At 44.0% G+C, this 17095-nt stretch overlaps 1 protein-coding gene across 1 annotated transcript in view; it reads right to left on the bottom strand.

Annotated features, from left to right (window-relative positions):
* Positions 1-17095, bottom strand: part of ATP9A (ATPase phospholipid transporting 9A (putative)) — a 49159-nt gene that overhangs the window by 15401 nt on the left and 16663 nt on the right. Inside the window, 12 exon segments of the mRNA XM_039563367.1 lie at positions 266-349; positions 1243-1335; positions 4752-4913; positions 9728-9844; positions 9846-9941; positions 11262-11374; positions 12118-12260; positions 12944-13104; positions 13701-13777; positions 15833-15908; positions 16101-16181; positions 16513-16607. Coding sequence (XP_039419301.1) covers positions 266-349; positions 1243-1335; positions 4752-4913; positions 9728-9844; positions 9846-9941; positions 11262-11374; positions 12118-12260; positions 12944-13104; positions 13701-13777; positions 15833-15908; positions 16101-16181; positions 16513-16607 — 1298 coding nt within the window.

Genomic DNA, 17095 nt, shown 5'->3' with positions numbered 1-17095 from the left:
AACAAATGATGAGAATTTGCAGAATTTATAACCACAAGAGATTATAAGGCAGGATTCAGGAACTGCTTGGGAGGGTCTTGGCTGGGATACCCACTTCATACCTATCACTTGAAAGGAACTGATTAAGAATATCAAGACATTTTAGAACAACAATTCTAGCAGACAGTTGGGAGACAAGAGGCAGCATTATCACAAGAGCTTTGTGAGAATCACTTCAGTGATTGTTTGTTTAAAAACAAAGGAAAAAACCCAAATAAAAACTTACTTCAAAGTCTTGATACTGCTCTTCCGTCAGAGACTTCTTGGCCACAACAAGAACCCTCAGGCCCTCCCGAGCCATGTTACCACACTGCAAGGAAGGATCACATTGTAAACCATCAACTCCATCTCCACTGAAATGGTTTATGCACAGCAGGGTGGAGATGGCAGTGTAAGATAGCAAGTTAAGAAAATAATCATCCCATTTGAGCAACCCCAGTGAGTCTATAAGATCTGATAAAGTGCATGATAAACTCTAAAGAGGGGATCTGCAATGGTTTGTGACCTATCCCACTGATCAGGAAGAAAAATGCCCTCTCTGCTATACCAGAGTGACAGAAACAATCCCATTGATTAAATTTTCTCTAAGTAAAAAAGGGCACAAGCCTGTGATTTGTAGACTTCACATCTTTGGCTCTTTAATGTAAGACCAAGTTACAATTATTTCTCTGAAGACCAGAGAACCAGTAACTGAAGCTACTGCTGTGGCTGCCCCTGGATCCCTGGCAGTGCGCAAGGCCAGGCTGGACGGGGCTTGGAGCAATCTGGGACAGTGGGAGGTGTCCCTGCCCATGGCAGGGGTGGGATGGGATGGGCTTTAAGGTCCTTCCCAACCCAAACCATTCTGGTATTTCATGAACTCTGTGCCACCATTAATGCTAACCTGACAAACACACCCCAGTACAAAGCTGCCAAATATACTTTTGAAATTAGACCTTACAGGCTAAAATAGATCCAAGCACAGAATCAATCCCAGGACAAATTTGGTGAGTGTCAATCAGTTTGGAGCAAAACCCATTTTATGTACAGGACTTATCCCGCATTAAACATGCTGAACTGCCACTGACTTCCTTGTTACTGTGGATATATTTGGCTGAGGACTAATCCAATGAATTGCCAAGATCAGTGACCTTCTGGCTTGCAGGTATTTTAGCAGTTAGGTCCCCCCTGCTGCAGAGAGAAGCAGGAGCAGCCCTCCCGTACCTCCTCCTCCAGCCAGTCGTTGTACTGCACGATGCCAGCCATCACCACATCTGCCCCCTTCATGTAGAACGTGATCTCTCCTGTGGATTCATCCTGCAGAGCAAACACAGCAGCCTAAGCTGGGACAACATCAACAGATTTGGAGGGCCCTCAGCAAACTGAGTGACGAATTCTCAGCACAGCAGCCACAGAACTGGCTGCTCTGGGTCAGGTGAAGGGCCACCAGCTCCACTTCCTGTCTCAGGGCCAGAAGGAGATGCCTATTCAATTGCAACTCAGGTCCTTGCAGCAGGAATTAATGCTTTAGACAAGGAGGATCAGCTTTTTAATCAGTATCTCCACACAGACAGACCCCTCCCAGCCCTGACTGCCTGTGAGTCCAGAACAGCCTCAAGCCCTCACCTTGAAACTTGATTTTCACTTACCTGAAACAACAAAACAGATGCACAAAGCTGAAGAGAGTCAAAATCACTCTAATTTACCTGCTCTGTTACACTGTATGGAATAAGCAGAATTAAAGCTCATGCTTGCCACAGAAAGCTTAAGTTGCTGCCTGCCTTACCTGATTCAAGGAGTTTATAGGCTGCAAGCAAAGCATATTTGCATTACTACAAATTTAAAAGTCTCTTCTAAGCAGCTAGATACCTAAGGAGGCCACAACTATGAGAATTACAAGCTAATGGAAACGCTGGCAATTTCCTCAAAGGAGACAAAACAATGAGTAAGGAACAAACTGCTGTGTAAAGCAAGACAGCCACCAGGGACAGGAGGAAAACAAACTTGAAATGCAAAACCAAAAAGCCCAGGAAGGTCTGAAACAAACAGCTGTGAATGAAGGGGGCAAAGTACTTTAGGGAAAAAAAAGAAATGAAAGAGTGGACACTTGTTCATTCTCTCACTAATATGTGGGTCAGTCTGTTCCACCATGACAGAAATTAGCAGTGGAGGTTCTCACACAGGAATACGTTAAAAGCCCCATGTCCCATGGCACTGGCAAAACAGAGTTTAAATCCATAGCAAAAAAAGGGCAAAAAGTAGCACCTGAAGTGGATACTGAAACTGCAAAGAAGGAAGTCTCTTGGAGAAGGAAATTAATAATTAGCCAAGGATAACAAAGCTCCTTTACTGAATATTATTGCCAAGCTCACAGAGATATTCACAAGGAAGATGCTCATGATTAAGCCTAAGTGTCCTGGAACATCCAGCCCTCACACACTGATACACATCCCAGAGGAAAACGGGTGTCACTCCTCCAAAACAACTAGAATCTGCTTAAATAAAACACACCACTTCTGGCAGCAGCCAAAGGTAAAGGTTTATCTATGAAATTATTTGACTAAAGAGTGTCTAACAACATCTCTGTAGGAAACTGAATAAAGACTGCACTTCCCGTGCTGCAGAGCTGGCTTAAGATAGTTTAGACTTTTTGTCCAATATAAATACTGTATCAGCTATCTCCTTGCATTAGTCATTTCCTCTGCCCGAGTTCAGGAGGAGGTTAGTGCGTTCTCAGATCATGGCAAGATCACTCTATAAATCTACACACAGATTTGCCAGTTATACTGTTTTGGAGAAGCATCTTTTTCCACAATGGTCTGCCTCTGGCCATGGTTCAAAGGCTCCTTTCAATTCCAGATATGACAATAGCACTATCTCTGCTCTACAACAAAGATCATTCCACATGGGTAAGGGGAAAAAAAACACTAAGAAAACGAAGAATGGAAAATATTGTGGTCAAACAAACAGGCCTTCTTCAAAGGGCAAGATAAGTCAGTGCACACTATGGTGAGGAGGCTGCTTGGGTAGAACAGGATTTCTTAGAACTGAAATAATCAGGTACAGAAATAACAGCTGAGTGCAAGGAAACACTCAGATATTGCAAAAATATCCCAGACCAGGCAACATCTGCGACTTGTTTTCGCTATTAACTATTGCTTTATTTACTAGAAGTTACGTGTTGAAGGAGATCTTTTCCTAGGGGCCAGAGCAGCCAGGATGTGCTGTGGAGATGGTGCCTGAAGGGACAGCCCTGCTGGGCTGGACACAGGAACCACTGCTCACACTCTGTCCCCAGGCTGTGCAGGAAGCCTGCAAAATTCTCACAAGGGCTCCCAGCAGCCAGAAAACTGCAGCTTCGAAGGACAGGCAGCACCTGCACAGGTGAGCAGAAACGTTCCCCTTTGGGGTCTGCTCACTGCAGTGCTGAGTGCAGCTGCATCTCCCTCCCTGTGTATTTTCTTCTGGACACTTCATGCCGCTCACCCTCCCCTATTTCTATTTTTTAAACAAGCAGCACAGTTTAGGAGATGCACTGGAAAGGTCAACTCCCTTCAAGTTGTGGATCAAACCAAATGGAGCGCCTACACATGCACTCACATGTTTAATTAAAGCACATTCTACTTGATGACTACCTATTTATAATTTTTTTTTAAATGGAAATTATAACCCTGCTTGAAGATGTTATTTTGGAGTATACAGAAACATGGCAAAGCAACACCCAGGCAGTCAACCTTTGCTACTCAACCCTAATTCTGCACAGGGCACACAGGGAGATGATTTTAGTGGCTTAGAGAAGCTGAATGGCTACAAAATAAAGACAATCAACAGACAGGGACCAATGCTTCTTTAAAGGTATTTACAGTCAGGATCTAGGCCTGATGTTACTCCCACTGACCACAAGTGGGAGTTTTGCTGGTTTTGCCTAAAATACAAACAGCAAAATCTAAATAGAGAAATACAAACTAGAAACCTTTTTGTTCCTAGTGGGGGAGAAGATAAATAATAGGAAATTTAAAAGGAATAAGCTTCAAATCAAAGAGAGCACTGTTACACTCATGATACGAAAATTTCAGGGCATTCCCTTCTGTTGAGTATATAAAGACAATTTAATGAAGCTCACCCTGGCTTTGATGGTCCACCTCTTAAACCTTTGATAGAACAGCATTTCATCAAAAGCTTGCACTTGCAGTAAAAGCACTGGGGAGAGAGGTTCTTTAGTCCTCCCTCTTCTATTGATAATATTTTTATTCTAGCTCTTGAAAAGATTGCCTGAAGTCTCCACATAATTTTCATTATAAAAGTAAATAATTTGAAGAATTTACACTTGCTGTACTGAACTGGGTACACACTGCACTTGTTGCAGGAATCCTCTGCAGCACAAGATATTTGTGGGAACACTCAAAGTGTACGTTCAATGCATTCCACAGATCTCTAAATCCCCAGATTTAACACAGTGATTACTTTGTACCAGCTCAGCCTCTCAGCCCACTTCCCCTGGCATCCCTGCTCTTGGGCATGTTTTCATACTCCAAAGCCTTCCAAGTGTTTCACTTTGCGTGGTGCCCAGGGAGGATGTGGATCTTGCTGACTGCTGATACCCCAGCCCCACCTGGATGCCCTCCTGTGCCGTGGGCTCTGGGTGACACCTCTGAGCAGGGAGGCCGGCCCAGGTGAGCCCTGGCTCGCTGCCAGGCTGCCCGAGGTGTGACTGCCCCACCCGCAGCCCTTACCCGCACGATGATGCCCATGCGCTTGCTCTCGTAGGTGAAGGGGAAGATCTGCAGGATGGTGAAGTTGAGGATGTGCCCCCCTGGGCTCCTCAGCTGCACTGAGGACTGGTCTCTGCCCACCAGAGTCAAACCCACGCTCTCTGTCCACTGCACCAGGGCCACCTGAGAGGAGAAGGACACGGTGAGGGGTCCTGCCACACCTCCCGAGGGAAGGGGTAGCAGGGGGCTGCAGAGAATTCATTGGTCGTTAATTCATTAGTCATTAATTCATTAGTCATTAATGGTGCTATCAAACAGATCCACTGATAAACACAGGTGCTCCGCCATGGCTCTCCCTAGAGGTTTTTTTCCCCCGATTCAGACACTTCCTGTCAGTATTTTCAGGGTTTGGGCAGCCCAGCTCATGTCTGATGCATCTGTGGCACTGTCCCACACCCTCAGCAGGAGGTGGTCACCTCCCTGCCTTCAACTGCCCCATTGCACTGGACACCAGGAATTTCTCCATGGAAAGGGTGCTCAGGCCTTGGCAGGGGCTGCCCAGGGAGGTTTGGAGTGCCCATCCCTGGAGGTGCCCAAGGAAGGGCTGGAGGTGGCACTCAGTGCTCTGGGCTGGGGACAAGGTGGGCATTGGACACAGCTGGGACTTGATGGGCTGGGAGGGCTTTTCCAACCTAAATGATTCCATGATTTTGTTCCAAAGGACAACCCTCAGCAAGGGCAGGCACAGGAATCCTCCACCCAGCCCTGGGGTACCCAAACCTCCTGGGGCACATCAGGGAAATCCCTTTACAAACAGTTACTTTTGGAAAGTGCCACTTCTCAGCTCACTGTCTATGACATTAAGAATTCAAAACGATGCATTCACCCCCGATTTACAGTTTCAAAGCCAGAAACACTAATGCAGCACATTAAAAATTCATTTTAAAAAAACCCAAACAAAATGAGCTCTGTGTTGTTCTCTATGTGTTCAGTAGTAACAGCTCAACAACAAACTTGAACAATTTTGCAGTAATCAGCAAGAAAGCTGAGGGCTGGCTCAGACACTTCTTAGCAGAGAACCCTTCTTCCTAAAGATTAAAAAACCCCAAAAACCAAAACCCCCAAAACAGCCCCTAGATTGTTCAAGGTTTAACTGAACTGAGGTGGGCATCGTTTTGATTGCAGCCTCTACTATTTAGGGACCTACAAAACTGAGTTCTCTACAAGCTCCCACTCGACTGCAAGCAGAGCCAAGCCAGAAGACCAAAGTCTGTATTTTGCTTTCCTGAGAATGCCCCGGAGTGCCCAGCTCAGCTGACACATCCATCTCAGGCTGAGCTTGCTGGGATTTAACTGCAGAAGCTGTCTGGGCAGTAACAGATGGAGCAGCAGCTGACATGAGCCCATCTATCACTGGCCTCCAGAAAAGATCAAGGGATACTTTCCCTAAACAGATTTGAAATACTGGAAGTGTTTTACAGTGACATTTTCAATGGCACAAGAGTGCTGGGCACAGGGTTGCTGTCGACTTGGAAGGTTAATTATCCCTTCTGCCTTTCAGGTTCTGCCTCTACTGCCTCAAGCAACCACAAATACCTCCGTTAAAAATGAAATTTATTTTGGAAAAATCACAAATAAAATTAGAACCTGTAAATACATGCACTGAGTCTAGATTTTACTAATGAATTGATACAATTGGGACTAACTGGAGAATCTTTAGTGAACTCAGCTCCTTTTCATCCCAAAATCAGGCTTAAAAGAGAACCTAAACCAAACTTTTCCTTTCGTAAAGTAGTCTTAAGTTGTCAGATTAAAAAAAAAAGTAATTGAGTTGGCTTTGCCTTGAAAGACCTTTAAATCAATTTGAATCAATATTTGGCTTAATATTAATAAGTTTGTGCAGGCTTACTCACAAAGATTACGACAAATCAAAGGCTCTTTCAAGCTTATCTTTCTCGAAAGTTTCCTCAAGCCATCCTCAGTGCATTAAAGTGTGCAGTTAGATAATCCTTCTAGCAGCCTCCCAGAGCAGAGATGGAGCTTGGCTTTCTGATACTCTGGTTAATAAATAATTACTGGGAATTATTCCCAGCATGATGCTACATGATGTTCAGTGAGTGCAGCCCTGGCTGTTCTGCTGCCCGTGTTGGTGAGCTCCAAAGGCCTGGAGGTACAACCCTCTGCTCCCAGCTCAGCCTGTTAAAGCATCTCCTTCCACAGACACCTCGGGTGCTCTGAGCCACAGCCAAACGATGAGAAATATTCAGGATGCAAAAGTATATTTACAACTTAGAGGAAGGAGAATTAAAAGCAGGCTTGAAATGCCTCAAACACCTTCAAGGGAGCCCATGCTCACTGATGAGGGAAATCAATAAAGTCTCTGCCAGCATTCTGCAGCTCAGACCAGGCCAGGTCTGACACAGATCTGAGCATTTCAAAGCACAGCAGCCCCAGCAGCTCAGCACAGCATCCTCAAACTTTGCTCTCTCCGACAATTAAATTACCCAAGCCACCACTGAAGTGGATATCAACTAATAAATTTCATTCTAAAGAGACAAATTGATCCTTCTGTGCCATGAGCTGCTCTGCAGGGTCCCCTTTAGGTTGCCTAGGCAGGCAGACAGCAGGCAGAGACCAATTGATCCCGCACCCTTTCATGTCCTGGCAGCTGCCGCCGTTGTCAGGGTTAAAGACTGTTTGCCCAGGAATCCCAGGCACTCTTATCTCTGATCAGATTATATCTATTTCATTTCCCCTGTTAGTTACTGTATGGCTGCAACTGACAACTGGCTCGCAGAGCCCCAAGGCTGTAACTGATATCTGAATAAAGATACTTCAAGACTTCTAAATGGCAGCGTGCACAGGAAACAAATTTAGGAAATCCTGCTTTCTGTTACAGGAAATGAATCCTATGCCAACTGGTAGAAATTACCCTTGCTGTTAAAGTAAAGAGAATACAAGTTTTTGTACTCATTTCATAAACTGACCTTCCCTGCCATGGCAATATTTTATTGATATAGGATTTCAAAGGCTGGCTTTAACAGGAGTCCAAAGCCATTCCCCTACAGGGAATGTTATTTAACAGCATTACTCCCTTCTCAAGGACTCCACTTGTGTAGCTCCTGCATTTTGTACCATCTAGGATGACATACAGAGCACGGCTAAATAATATTTGTATATCTAAGACCTACAGACAAAATTTCTTCAGTGCAGCAAAGCATATCTGATTTCTGAACCTGCTGTAATTCTCTACTTAAGATATCACAAGAAAGGAAAAAATAATTTAAACAATAATCTTGGACAGATTAGTTATCATCCTATAGTAAAACAAATAAACAATATCCCCTGGGTATTTCAGGAAAATTGCTGTGTAAATATTTTAAAGACAAAACAGTATAAAGAGTAAAAGAAAAATCACTGACTTCACTATATACCACAGTATATATGTAAATAAACCAAGATCTGTGCAAAAACAGCCTGTAAATGCTTTAGGAGAAAAAAACCCCACCAACTTAGATGCTGATCACAAAAATGACCATCTGGAAATCATTCAGAACTCGTTTCAATGCAAAGGCACTTCTCTCTGTACGCCGCCTTTTCAGGGAGAGCAGCACATTCTAGAGGAGGGGAGCAGGGAAGCAAACCCTGCCCCAGCCCATGCCTGGGACAGGACACCCACACCCTGCCCAGGGAGGAGCTGCTGCTGGCACCTCACTGCAGCCACAGCCACGGAGGGGGCACAGCAGAAATGCAGCTTTTGCATAATGCACAGAGGAGAACACTGTACAAAGTGAATGAACTGCCTACTTTGGGAGAAAAACACCCCAGGGAATATTTTGAATGTATGTAAGTGTGAAAAGCAGCTCTGTGCCAGTCTTTCAGTAGCACAACAGTCCCAAAATCCTCACACAGCTCGGCTTCCAATGAGTGCATTTAATTCCATGCAAAGCATTTCTCTGACAATGAGGCAAACCAGCTTCTTCTCTGATGGCAAAGGTGGAAAAGTGATTATCAGAGGCAAAGCTGGTTTGTTTGAGGCAATAAATGGAAGAACCCTTTGAATGTGGTCAAAAGGGTGATCTGATCTCATACTCTCTCAGTGGGATTCTCAGGGGAAGTTTCACACTTCAGTGTCTCACCAGCACAGAGCAAATGTAATTGTACAAATTAATAGAGAGCAAAGTGTGTTACTTCTGTTGCACTAAAAGATGTATCCAAGAAGCATAACCAGTACATGAAGCCACATTTTATTCCTCCCATCTTTGTCACAGAAGGAAACAACACTATAATTACATTTCCCAAATTTTTCAGGGGGTGGCAAACAGCACTTGAACTGTAAGTCCTGTATTGAACCTGATCTCTCATATGCTCAGTAAAAGTCTCCAGTGAGTCTCTGGAGAGCTCTAAAGCTTCTCCCCACTGTGCCACCTGCACAGCCCTGGCTGCACTGGGTGCTGGCAGAGAACTGGCAGCTTTGCTCTCAAACAAACCTGTGCACTTCACTCCCTGCCCAGAATTAACCTGGGCACTGGCTCCGTGCACCTGCATGTGGGATGTGCTGTGGTTACAGTGATTTACAGCTTTTCACTGGTCTGGAAGGTCAAACACCTCGCAGAGCTGAACTGTGTGAGCATTCCAACCCTCTTCCACAAGCTGTCCTCCCCCAGACAAGGTAAGATTGCTCAAAATTTACCAAACGTGGTCAAAGGGATTCACGGCATTGAAATGAAAAATCTACCCTGGACAAAAGGTGCAGAAAACAGGAGCAAAATTCTGTGATGCAGAGGCTGGTACAGCAGCCAGATACCAGTCTGGAGCTTCAGGCAGAGAGGCTGAACAGCTGAGAGGGCGCTTACGGTCTGTTCATGGCTTATCAGAGCAACAAATGCATTAAAATATTATCCCCTTCACTAAACTGGAGCACTTTCCCCAAATAACTGTGGGGTTTTCCAGCAGCCAGCAAGGTCATATGGACGATTTGACGGCCCTGGACTGACCTCGTCGGGGCTGGAGGCCTGGTACACCCTGCAGGAGTCCTCGTAGTGGCGCTCGGCCTCGGCCTGGTCGGTGACGCCGTTGGACTCGTACACGGGGGTGACGTTGTGGCACAGCGCCGATGGCCTTCACCGCCTCGTGCACGCGGCTGCTCATCGTGCGCCGCACCTTGGTGGCCAGCGACAGCCCCTTCACGGCCGGGGGGTCCTGCGGCTGCTGGGGGACAAAAGAAACCAGAATGCAGTGTTTTCTTGGGAAAAAGTAGTATTTAAAGCAAGTTTTTACTTCAGCGAAGACCGAAGCGGCTGTGCAGGCTCGTGTCCCCAGAAACGAGACAACACTCCAGTGCAACCCAGCTCCTTTAGCATCGCTCCCAAAGGGCCCCAAAAGATTTACCAAAGTTTTGGATGGCACACCAAGAAAAAGCCACTTTCTGCAGATCCACCAAAGGGTGACACACACACCTCAAAAAAGAGAAACCATTTTTTTACCCCACGAAAGACCAGTGGCTTGGAAAACTTAAGAGTCACTTGGATTTCTTATGCAAGAGAATATAACTGGTGAAAACACAAAACAGATGACTTGTATGGAGCTAGAAAATCTTAATTACATTCATTTAATTTTTAATACTATTTTTAGTATCAGAATGAGAGTCTTCAGATAATTGCACAATTACTAAATTATCCCAGTTGAAGAAGGGACACACAGTGATCCAGTTTCCTGCTCTGTTAACCTTTAGTGTCAAGAGGACAAAAGTTTCACTTCCAGGTCAAAGGCCACAAGATGGTAAAAATAAGAGCAAAGAATAAGAACTACAGTTCAAAATGAATCATTGCCAGCAAATGCTTCTCATTATAAGGAATCTCACGTGGTAATTATAAAAGTTTTATGAGACATATCCCTCACCAGGGTAATTCCATATGTTATTTTCCACACTAGTGATTAGGACCCATAAGATCTTCAAATTTAGTCTCACTGCTCATCAGCACTGCTGCCAAAATCCAACAGCAAACCCTGAGCTGAAGTGCACTCAGTCACTGCTCACACACTGGACTAGTCAGTCACCCAAATGTTCCTGACAAATATTGGATTTGGCAAATAATTAACCAGTAGTCAAGTTTTGTCCAGAGACTGAGTATAAAATGAAGGCAAATAGATCTGAAGTTTGGGGGTTTGTGATTTGGGGGGTTTTTTGTTGGACTGTTTTTTTAATACAGTTCAGTAATTTAAGGGTCTTAACACCAAGAGAAGACTCAAATGCTAGGAAGGAGAAAGGAAAGACACAGCTGGATATCTAAATAAACGTTATTTTAGACTCAGACCTCAGCAACAAGACACAGGCACACACTTACACTTGCATGTGATGTGAAACAACCCACAGAATGTAACGGGCAATTTATGCATTAAGCATCCAAAGACCTTCACACTTTGCCAAAAGTAGTTCATAAGCAGATCCCTACCATATTAATTCACCATTAGCCCAGTGATGTGGAAAACTTTTGGGAACAGAGAGTCAGTGAGTGCAGTTAACTGTACCTGTGTGTAAATGCTGAATATGTGGCTCTGCACCTCGTCCATGGAGTCCAGGCCGTACGCGACCGTTCCCAGGTGGAGTCTCTTGAAAACCATCTCATTCTGGGTGAGCGTCCCTGGGAAAAGGCAGCACCATGGAGTGGGAACGACACCCCCATTCCCCAGCACACCTCCTGTCCTTGCTGTGCCTCAAACACAGAGAAACCTGAATTTGGGCCTGAACTGGTCACTGCACTGCTCCCAGCACAGCCGAGGCCGGCAAAAAACCCCGGTATTAACAAACCTGGGGGATGATTCTCCTGGGAAGTGGGGTGCATAAAGAAGCATGAGATTCACCCCACAGTCAACGCCAGCAGGAGCTGCAAGCATAGTTCTGGTCCCACTGGAACCAAAAAAGAAATTGAACACTACTTCAGTGGGACCAGGATTTTATGTCAGACCAAGCTTTTCATTACAGCTCAGGCCTTCAATTCAAGCCCAGGCTCACAAGTGTAAGGACAGCAGCAGACAGTTTCTGCCCATATATGTAAGTTATCTTAACCTGGCTTTGAAAAACTAGCTCTAAAAAGTTGCTTTTAATTTTATTTTTACTCTCAGCTTTTGTTTTAATAGCTTTAAGTGTTCCTTCAAGTAGTATAATATTCCTGTCCTACCTTATTTACAGTGCATTCAGAACAAAAAAAAAAAATGCAGAACTTTTGTTCAAAAATTAATTCAATCATATTGACAAAGTGACAGGAAATGTGTATTTCTTCCAGTCCAAAGAAATCTCACATTACCCTCTTCTCCTGGCCAAAAACATACCAAAATCCAAACAACAACATACCATGACTCAAAACTGTATTTTCTGCACCAGTACCTGTTTTGTCTGTAAGCAAATAGGATATCCTCCCCAGCTGCTCAGGGATAGTGCTGGACCGAACCACAGTGCCAGGGATTTTGGAATCTCTGCGGATCACCCAGCTGTACACAATCTTCCCCATGTCCAGATTCACACGTAAACTATGCAGGAGGAAAGGGAAAAAGGAAAATGAAAAGTATCACCAGGTAAACTTTGGAAAAAATCCTTGTGAAGTGCCACAGTGCAATGGAAGGACACGAGTTCCACAGTGAATCTGAGATGCCAAAGGGGGGCTTCAGGAGAAGTTTACTCAAAGTTAGTGCTCCAGTGGCAAATGTAATTACACTGTAATGCAAAGACAGATGACAAAATTACCATGAAATAGGATGAGGGGAAGGTGGACACAGAGTAAGGACAGTGATGGATACCAGAGAGCAGATTAAAAATGGAACTGAAATGAATCCCAGTCCTGCACCCAAAGTAAGTTACTAATCTACTAATACAGTATAATTTTAATATTAAAGTTTCTTTCACCTCTAAATGTATTACACTACATGCTGTATAAATAACCCTCTTTTTCCATTTTTTGCTCTGTTCTAATCAAAGTAACCAGGCAGTCCAAACACTGAGAGAAGGGGCTTTAAATGCCTAATCCACAGCCTGAGCCAGTAAATGGGTTCATAAATTGAACAAATTCAGCAGAACAACAAAGCAATTCTTACATTTGAACAGTAACTTCATTTCCACTTCTAGACTTGCTTAGCCATGAAATGAGGAACGGGTAGGGAGGAACACACCGAGCAGGCAGCATTTTGCTGGGCAGCATTAACAGCTGTCCCCTTACCTAATGGGAATGATGTTTGAGAACAGCAGGAGGAATCTGATGATCTGGAGGTACCAACGGCCTGCAAAGTGCTGAAGGGCCACCATGACCAGGGACACCACCACGAGAGCCCCAAACAGGATCTTGGTGAGACAGTTCACCTCCAAATCAAAAAGGCCAATCTAGAACAGTAGGAGAGAAAGATTTCAAGCACACAGATGAAGATGTCAGCTCAGGACAATATTCACAAAGGAAATGAACTGCCATTCTATCTAAAGAGCCAGTCCCCACTAGTCAGCTTCTTCTAAAACACTACAAACATATTTAAATTTATAAACAAGGCTCTTGCCAGCTTATTAAATGATATTTCCATCCCTTAGAAGCACAGCAGAGCATGCAGAGGTGTGAGAGGACTCACGCTGCCAAAAGCTGCAGACTGTGTAAACACCCCTGCACCGTGTCTTAGCTTTGCCATAACAGAAGAATGCAGCAAAATAAGCTTTTCTATTCTAACTGGGACTGTCCCATTATGAACATGTAAAACAATGGTTTTGACAATCTTAAAAAAGTGAGAGGACCCATGTATAATAGGATCAAAAAAAAAGGAGAAATAAGTTCTGTTATGGTAACTACCTTAAATCACAGGCTGGAAAATATTAATTATTCCTATGAGGTTGTCCCTATAGTGTGTACATAGAGCATTTGGAAGGATCTTCTTTAAAAAAATTATCCATTTCTGACCCTTATTATTTATGATAAGCCTGTTTCTTCACCATACCTTACTTCTTGGGTTGGAAGTGTTCATCACACTGCGCAGTTCCCTTCCAGTGTAGAGGACAACTCCCACCACAGTGCCTGCACACACAAAGGTTTTTGCTATAAAAATACTTGTCAGGTAGAAAGGATTCTTAGCAGACTAATTTCAGAAGCAACAAGAAATTCAAAAAGCTGGTATCTGCAACACAACCCCTATAGAAACACAGACTGGAACAGGAAACATCCTCCAGTCAGTAATTCTTCAGTCACAGGGTTGGACTTGATGCAGCATCACAGACTCCATCAGCTCATGGGAAGAGCAGCCAGCTTTGCTCTACTTTCCCTGGCCCCCTTTTGATGCCACTTGTCTCTCCCCACTATAAATGAAAGTTGGTAGGGAATGGAGGATTGGTTGGATGTCCTCCCACCCCTTGGAATCCCACTTTGGTGCTGCCTTCCACCAGACAGTGGTCCTTCATTGTGTGTCAAAATTAAACCAGCTCTGGGCTATGGTTATTCATTGGTAAAGGTTGATACAATCAGAGTAAATTCAATGAGTTTCAGGGCTCAAAGACAGAATTACCTTATTTTAAAATCTACAATTTACTTTAAGTGTTTATCTAAATACTGCTCCTACCAAAGTGAATCATAGCAACTCCTACCTTCCTGTAACAGATGGAGCTGCTGGGAGCCCATCCGTGGATTTTAATGCTCTGTCCGACAGTTGCTAAAGAGCTGAGAGCAACAAAGTTCTCCATTTTCTTCTTGCAGAAACATAATTCAGTTTAGCACCATAAACAACTGGGTTTCTATGGGTTTTCTCTTAAAGACTTTGCAAAATGCCATGAAGAAAAAGCCATCTACCATCAACAGTTTAAAAGCTGCTATTGCCAAGTGTTAGGAGTCTGTAAAATGGAGAAAACTAACTCTAAAAAAAGCAGTACTGCCAATACATTCCTACTTTATACTCTACTATTCCCCTGCTCTCATTAATGATCAAAGTTTTAACAAGCTGCAAGTGACTTATTTTTAAATAAGACTGATTCAAGAGAGGTGGTTTCTAAAAATATGCTGAGCAACATTCCTTTAAAAAAACACCCCCAAAAACAACAACAAATGCCTGGAGCCAGATGGCAGGTGGTGGTAAGATCATCACAATTCAAATCAGCAGATGGCAAAGCTACTCCAAATCCACTGCAAACAGTCAGAGTCAGACCCAGCCTTGCTACAGCAGATGGAGAAAGGCACATTGCTCTGCCTCATCTTACAAGGCCTGCCCCAGTGAGATGGCACCACAGCTCCCAGCAGAAGAAAAATAACATCCACATTTTCTTCTAACAGAAACAACCTATGACAGGCTATTTATTATTACCACAGGAGAAACAAAACTGGGTATTGTATTGATAGGTCAGTCAAAATGAGAGGAAGCACCTGCCAGGACTAGAAAAAGCTTGAAGACACATTGATCTGTAAAAAAAAGAGTGTTTCTAGTAGGTTTATGGCCATTTCAAACAGTCTCAATTGCATAAATCCTTTGAAACTATATTTGCAAATGCACTGTCAAGTCTCTCTATTTGACAAGTTTAATTCCAGAACTGGACTCCAGAATTCCACTCTCTTCCAGCTACTGCCCAGCAAACTCGGCAAACACACTGGGCAGGAGAGGAACAAGGCTTTCACTTTGACAAGCCTCTACAAGGGGGCATTGATTAATCTCAGGCCTTGGGAGTTTATCGTATACAGGAGTCAAAATCTGTCAAAGACTTGATTTTTTTTCCTTTTTTAAGAGTATATTGGACAAACTCAATGGAAGCACTTACCTGGAAATCTTTCATCTTAGCTTCTGTTACCAGAATCCATTTGACACCATTTCTGTTACAGATTAGGATGTCAATGTGGAGAGCAATTAAGTGCTATTCTGGTCCTGGATGCTAAAGAAGGGCCCCAAAGGCCACTCCACTTCTTTCTCATCTAGGAATGTCCAAGAGGCAATTAGATGTCAGCTCAGCTCCCCAGAGGTGTTAGGACAAGGGGTAACCTCATTCCAACTGCTAATTTCTCCAACTGACAGAATTATTATTCCATCACAGAAATACCTTTAAAAATTGTTAACATACTCCCTTAAAAACAATTTTACATGGATCTCCACCTTACCTGATGCAATCACTGTGCTGGCCCACAGGGTGTTTTCTATGCTTAAACTTTCATTTACTGGAGGATCACTGTCCTCCTACAACAGGATAAAGAAAAAAATAAACACACTTGTCAGGAATGCAAAAGAGCAGAGGATGACAAGAGTCCCACAGAGGTGTTTGGAGAGGGCTGCTGGGAGAGTTGGCACAGGGATTTCTGATGGGGTGGAGAATTTTCATAAACCTTGGTGAATCTCTGGTTGATTTCAAGCACATGCCAGCAGACTCACCCTGGTGAAGGTCCCCACGAAGTTGTGTATGTCAATATTGGGTTCTTCTGCATAGACATAGGAGCGGATTTGCAGCAGGTCCTATCAAACAGATAGAGAAGTCAGCCACAGCTTAGCAATGTACTAAAGTTTTAACAGAATACTTGGGCAAGAGTTACTTATCAAGGGAAGGCAATTCTAAACCATGCTACCTACTGCAGCCCAAGAGTCCAACAGAAAACACACCTGGACTAGCAGTTCACTGAGGGGATTTCCTGGGGTGGCACCTGAGAGACTCCTGGGACTTATTAGGTGTCCGTGCCCCATAAAAGAAATTGCAGCCTGAAAACAGCCAGGGACTGCAGCACCTAGACATTTTCAGGTAAAACATGCCCAGAGTTCCCAAGCACAGAATTTGCAGGCAGGAGCTTACAGAAGCCGTGGGCAGGCGCTGGGTGCAGGTGACAGGCAGCCGCAGCTTCCAGTCCGTCTCCCCATCCAGCTGGTCCGTGCGAAGGAAGCAGGACCCTGGGGATGGCAACAGCAGTCAGGGATCCTTCCACACCTGCCCTAGGCACATCTACAGGTAACTCATGGGATGGCTTCCCCGCTAGGATATGCATATCCTTCCTTCTCTGGAAACAGCATCTGATTCACATTTATTAATAGTGAAAGGATGACATTCCTGCACCACATTCCTTTCCTTCCACTAGGCCAGAATTCTCTGGGCTATACTTTTTAAGACACTTGAAATGTTCCCATTTATCTGTTTTCTAATCCTTCTGATCAAACATTTCCTTATCCCACACTTAACAAAACAAACCCGAACAGCAAGTAAAATGATTTGTATCTAAAATGCAACCAGAGTCATTTACCCTGGACTCAACCCCCTACATCCTTTGATTAGCAAACAAAATGAGAGTATAACATCCTGAGAAGTGGTGGTCCATAAAACCACTTGAGTTCTCTCTCTCTCTCTAAAATTTTACTATTATCTATTTCTTTCACATTTCCAA

The sequence above is a fragment of the Corvus cornix genome, chromosome 20 (assembly GCF_000738735.6).
Source record: "Corvus cornix cornix isolate S_Up_H32 chromosome 20, ASM73873v5, whole genome shotgun sequence".
In the NCBI taxonomy this organism is placed as follows: Eukaryota; Metazoa; Chordata; class Aves; order Passeriformes; family Corvidae; genus Corvus; species Corvus cornix.
This window is presented reverse-complemented; position numbering and strand designations above follow the sequence as displayed.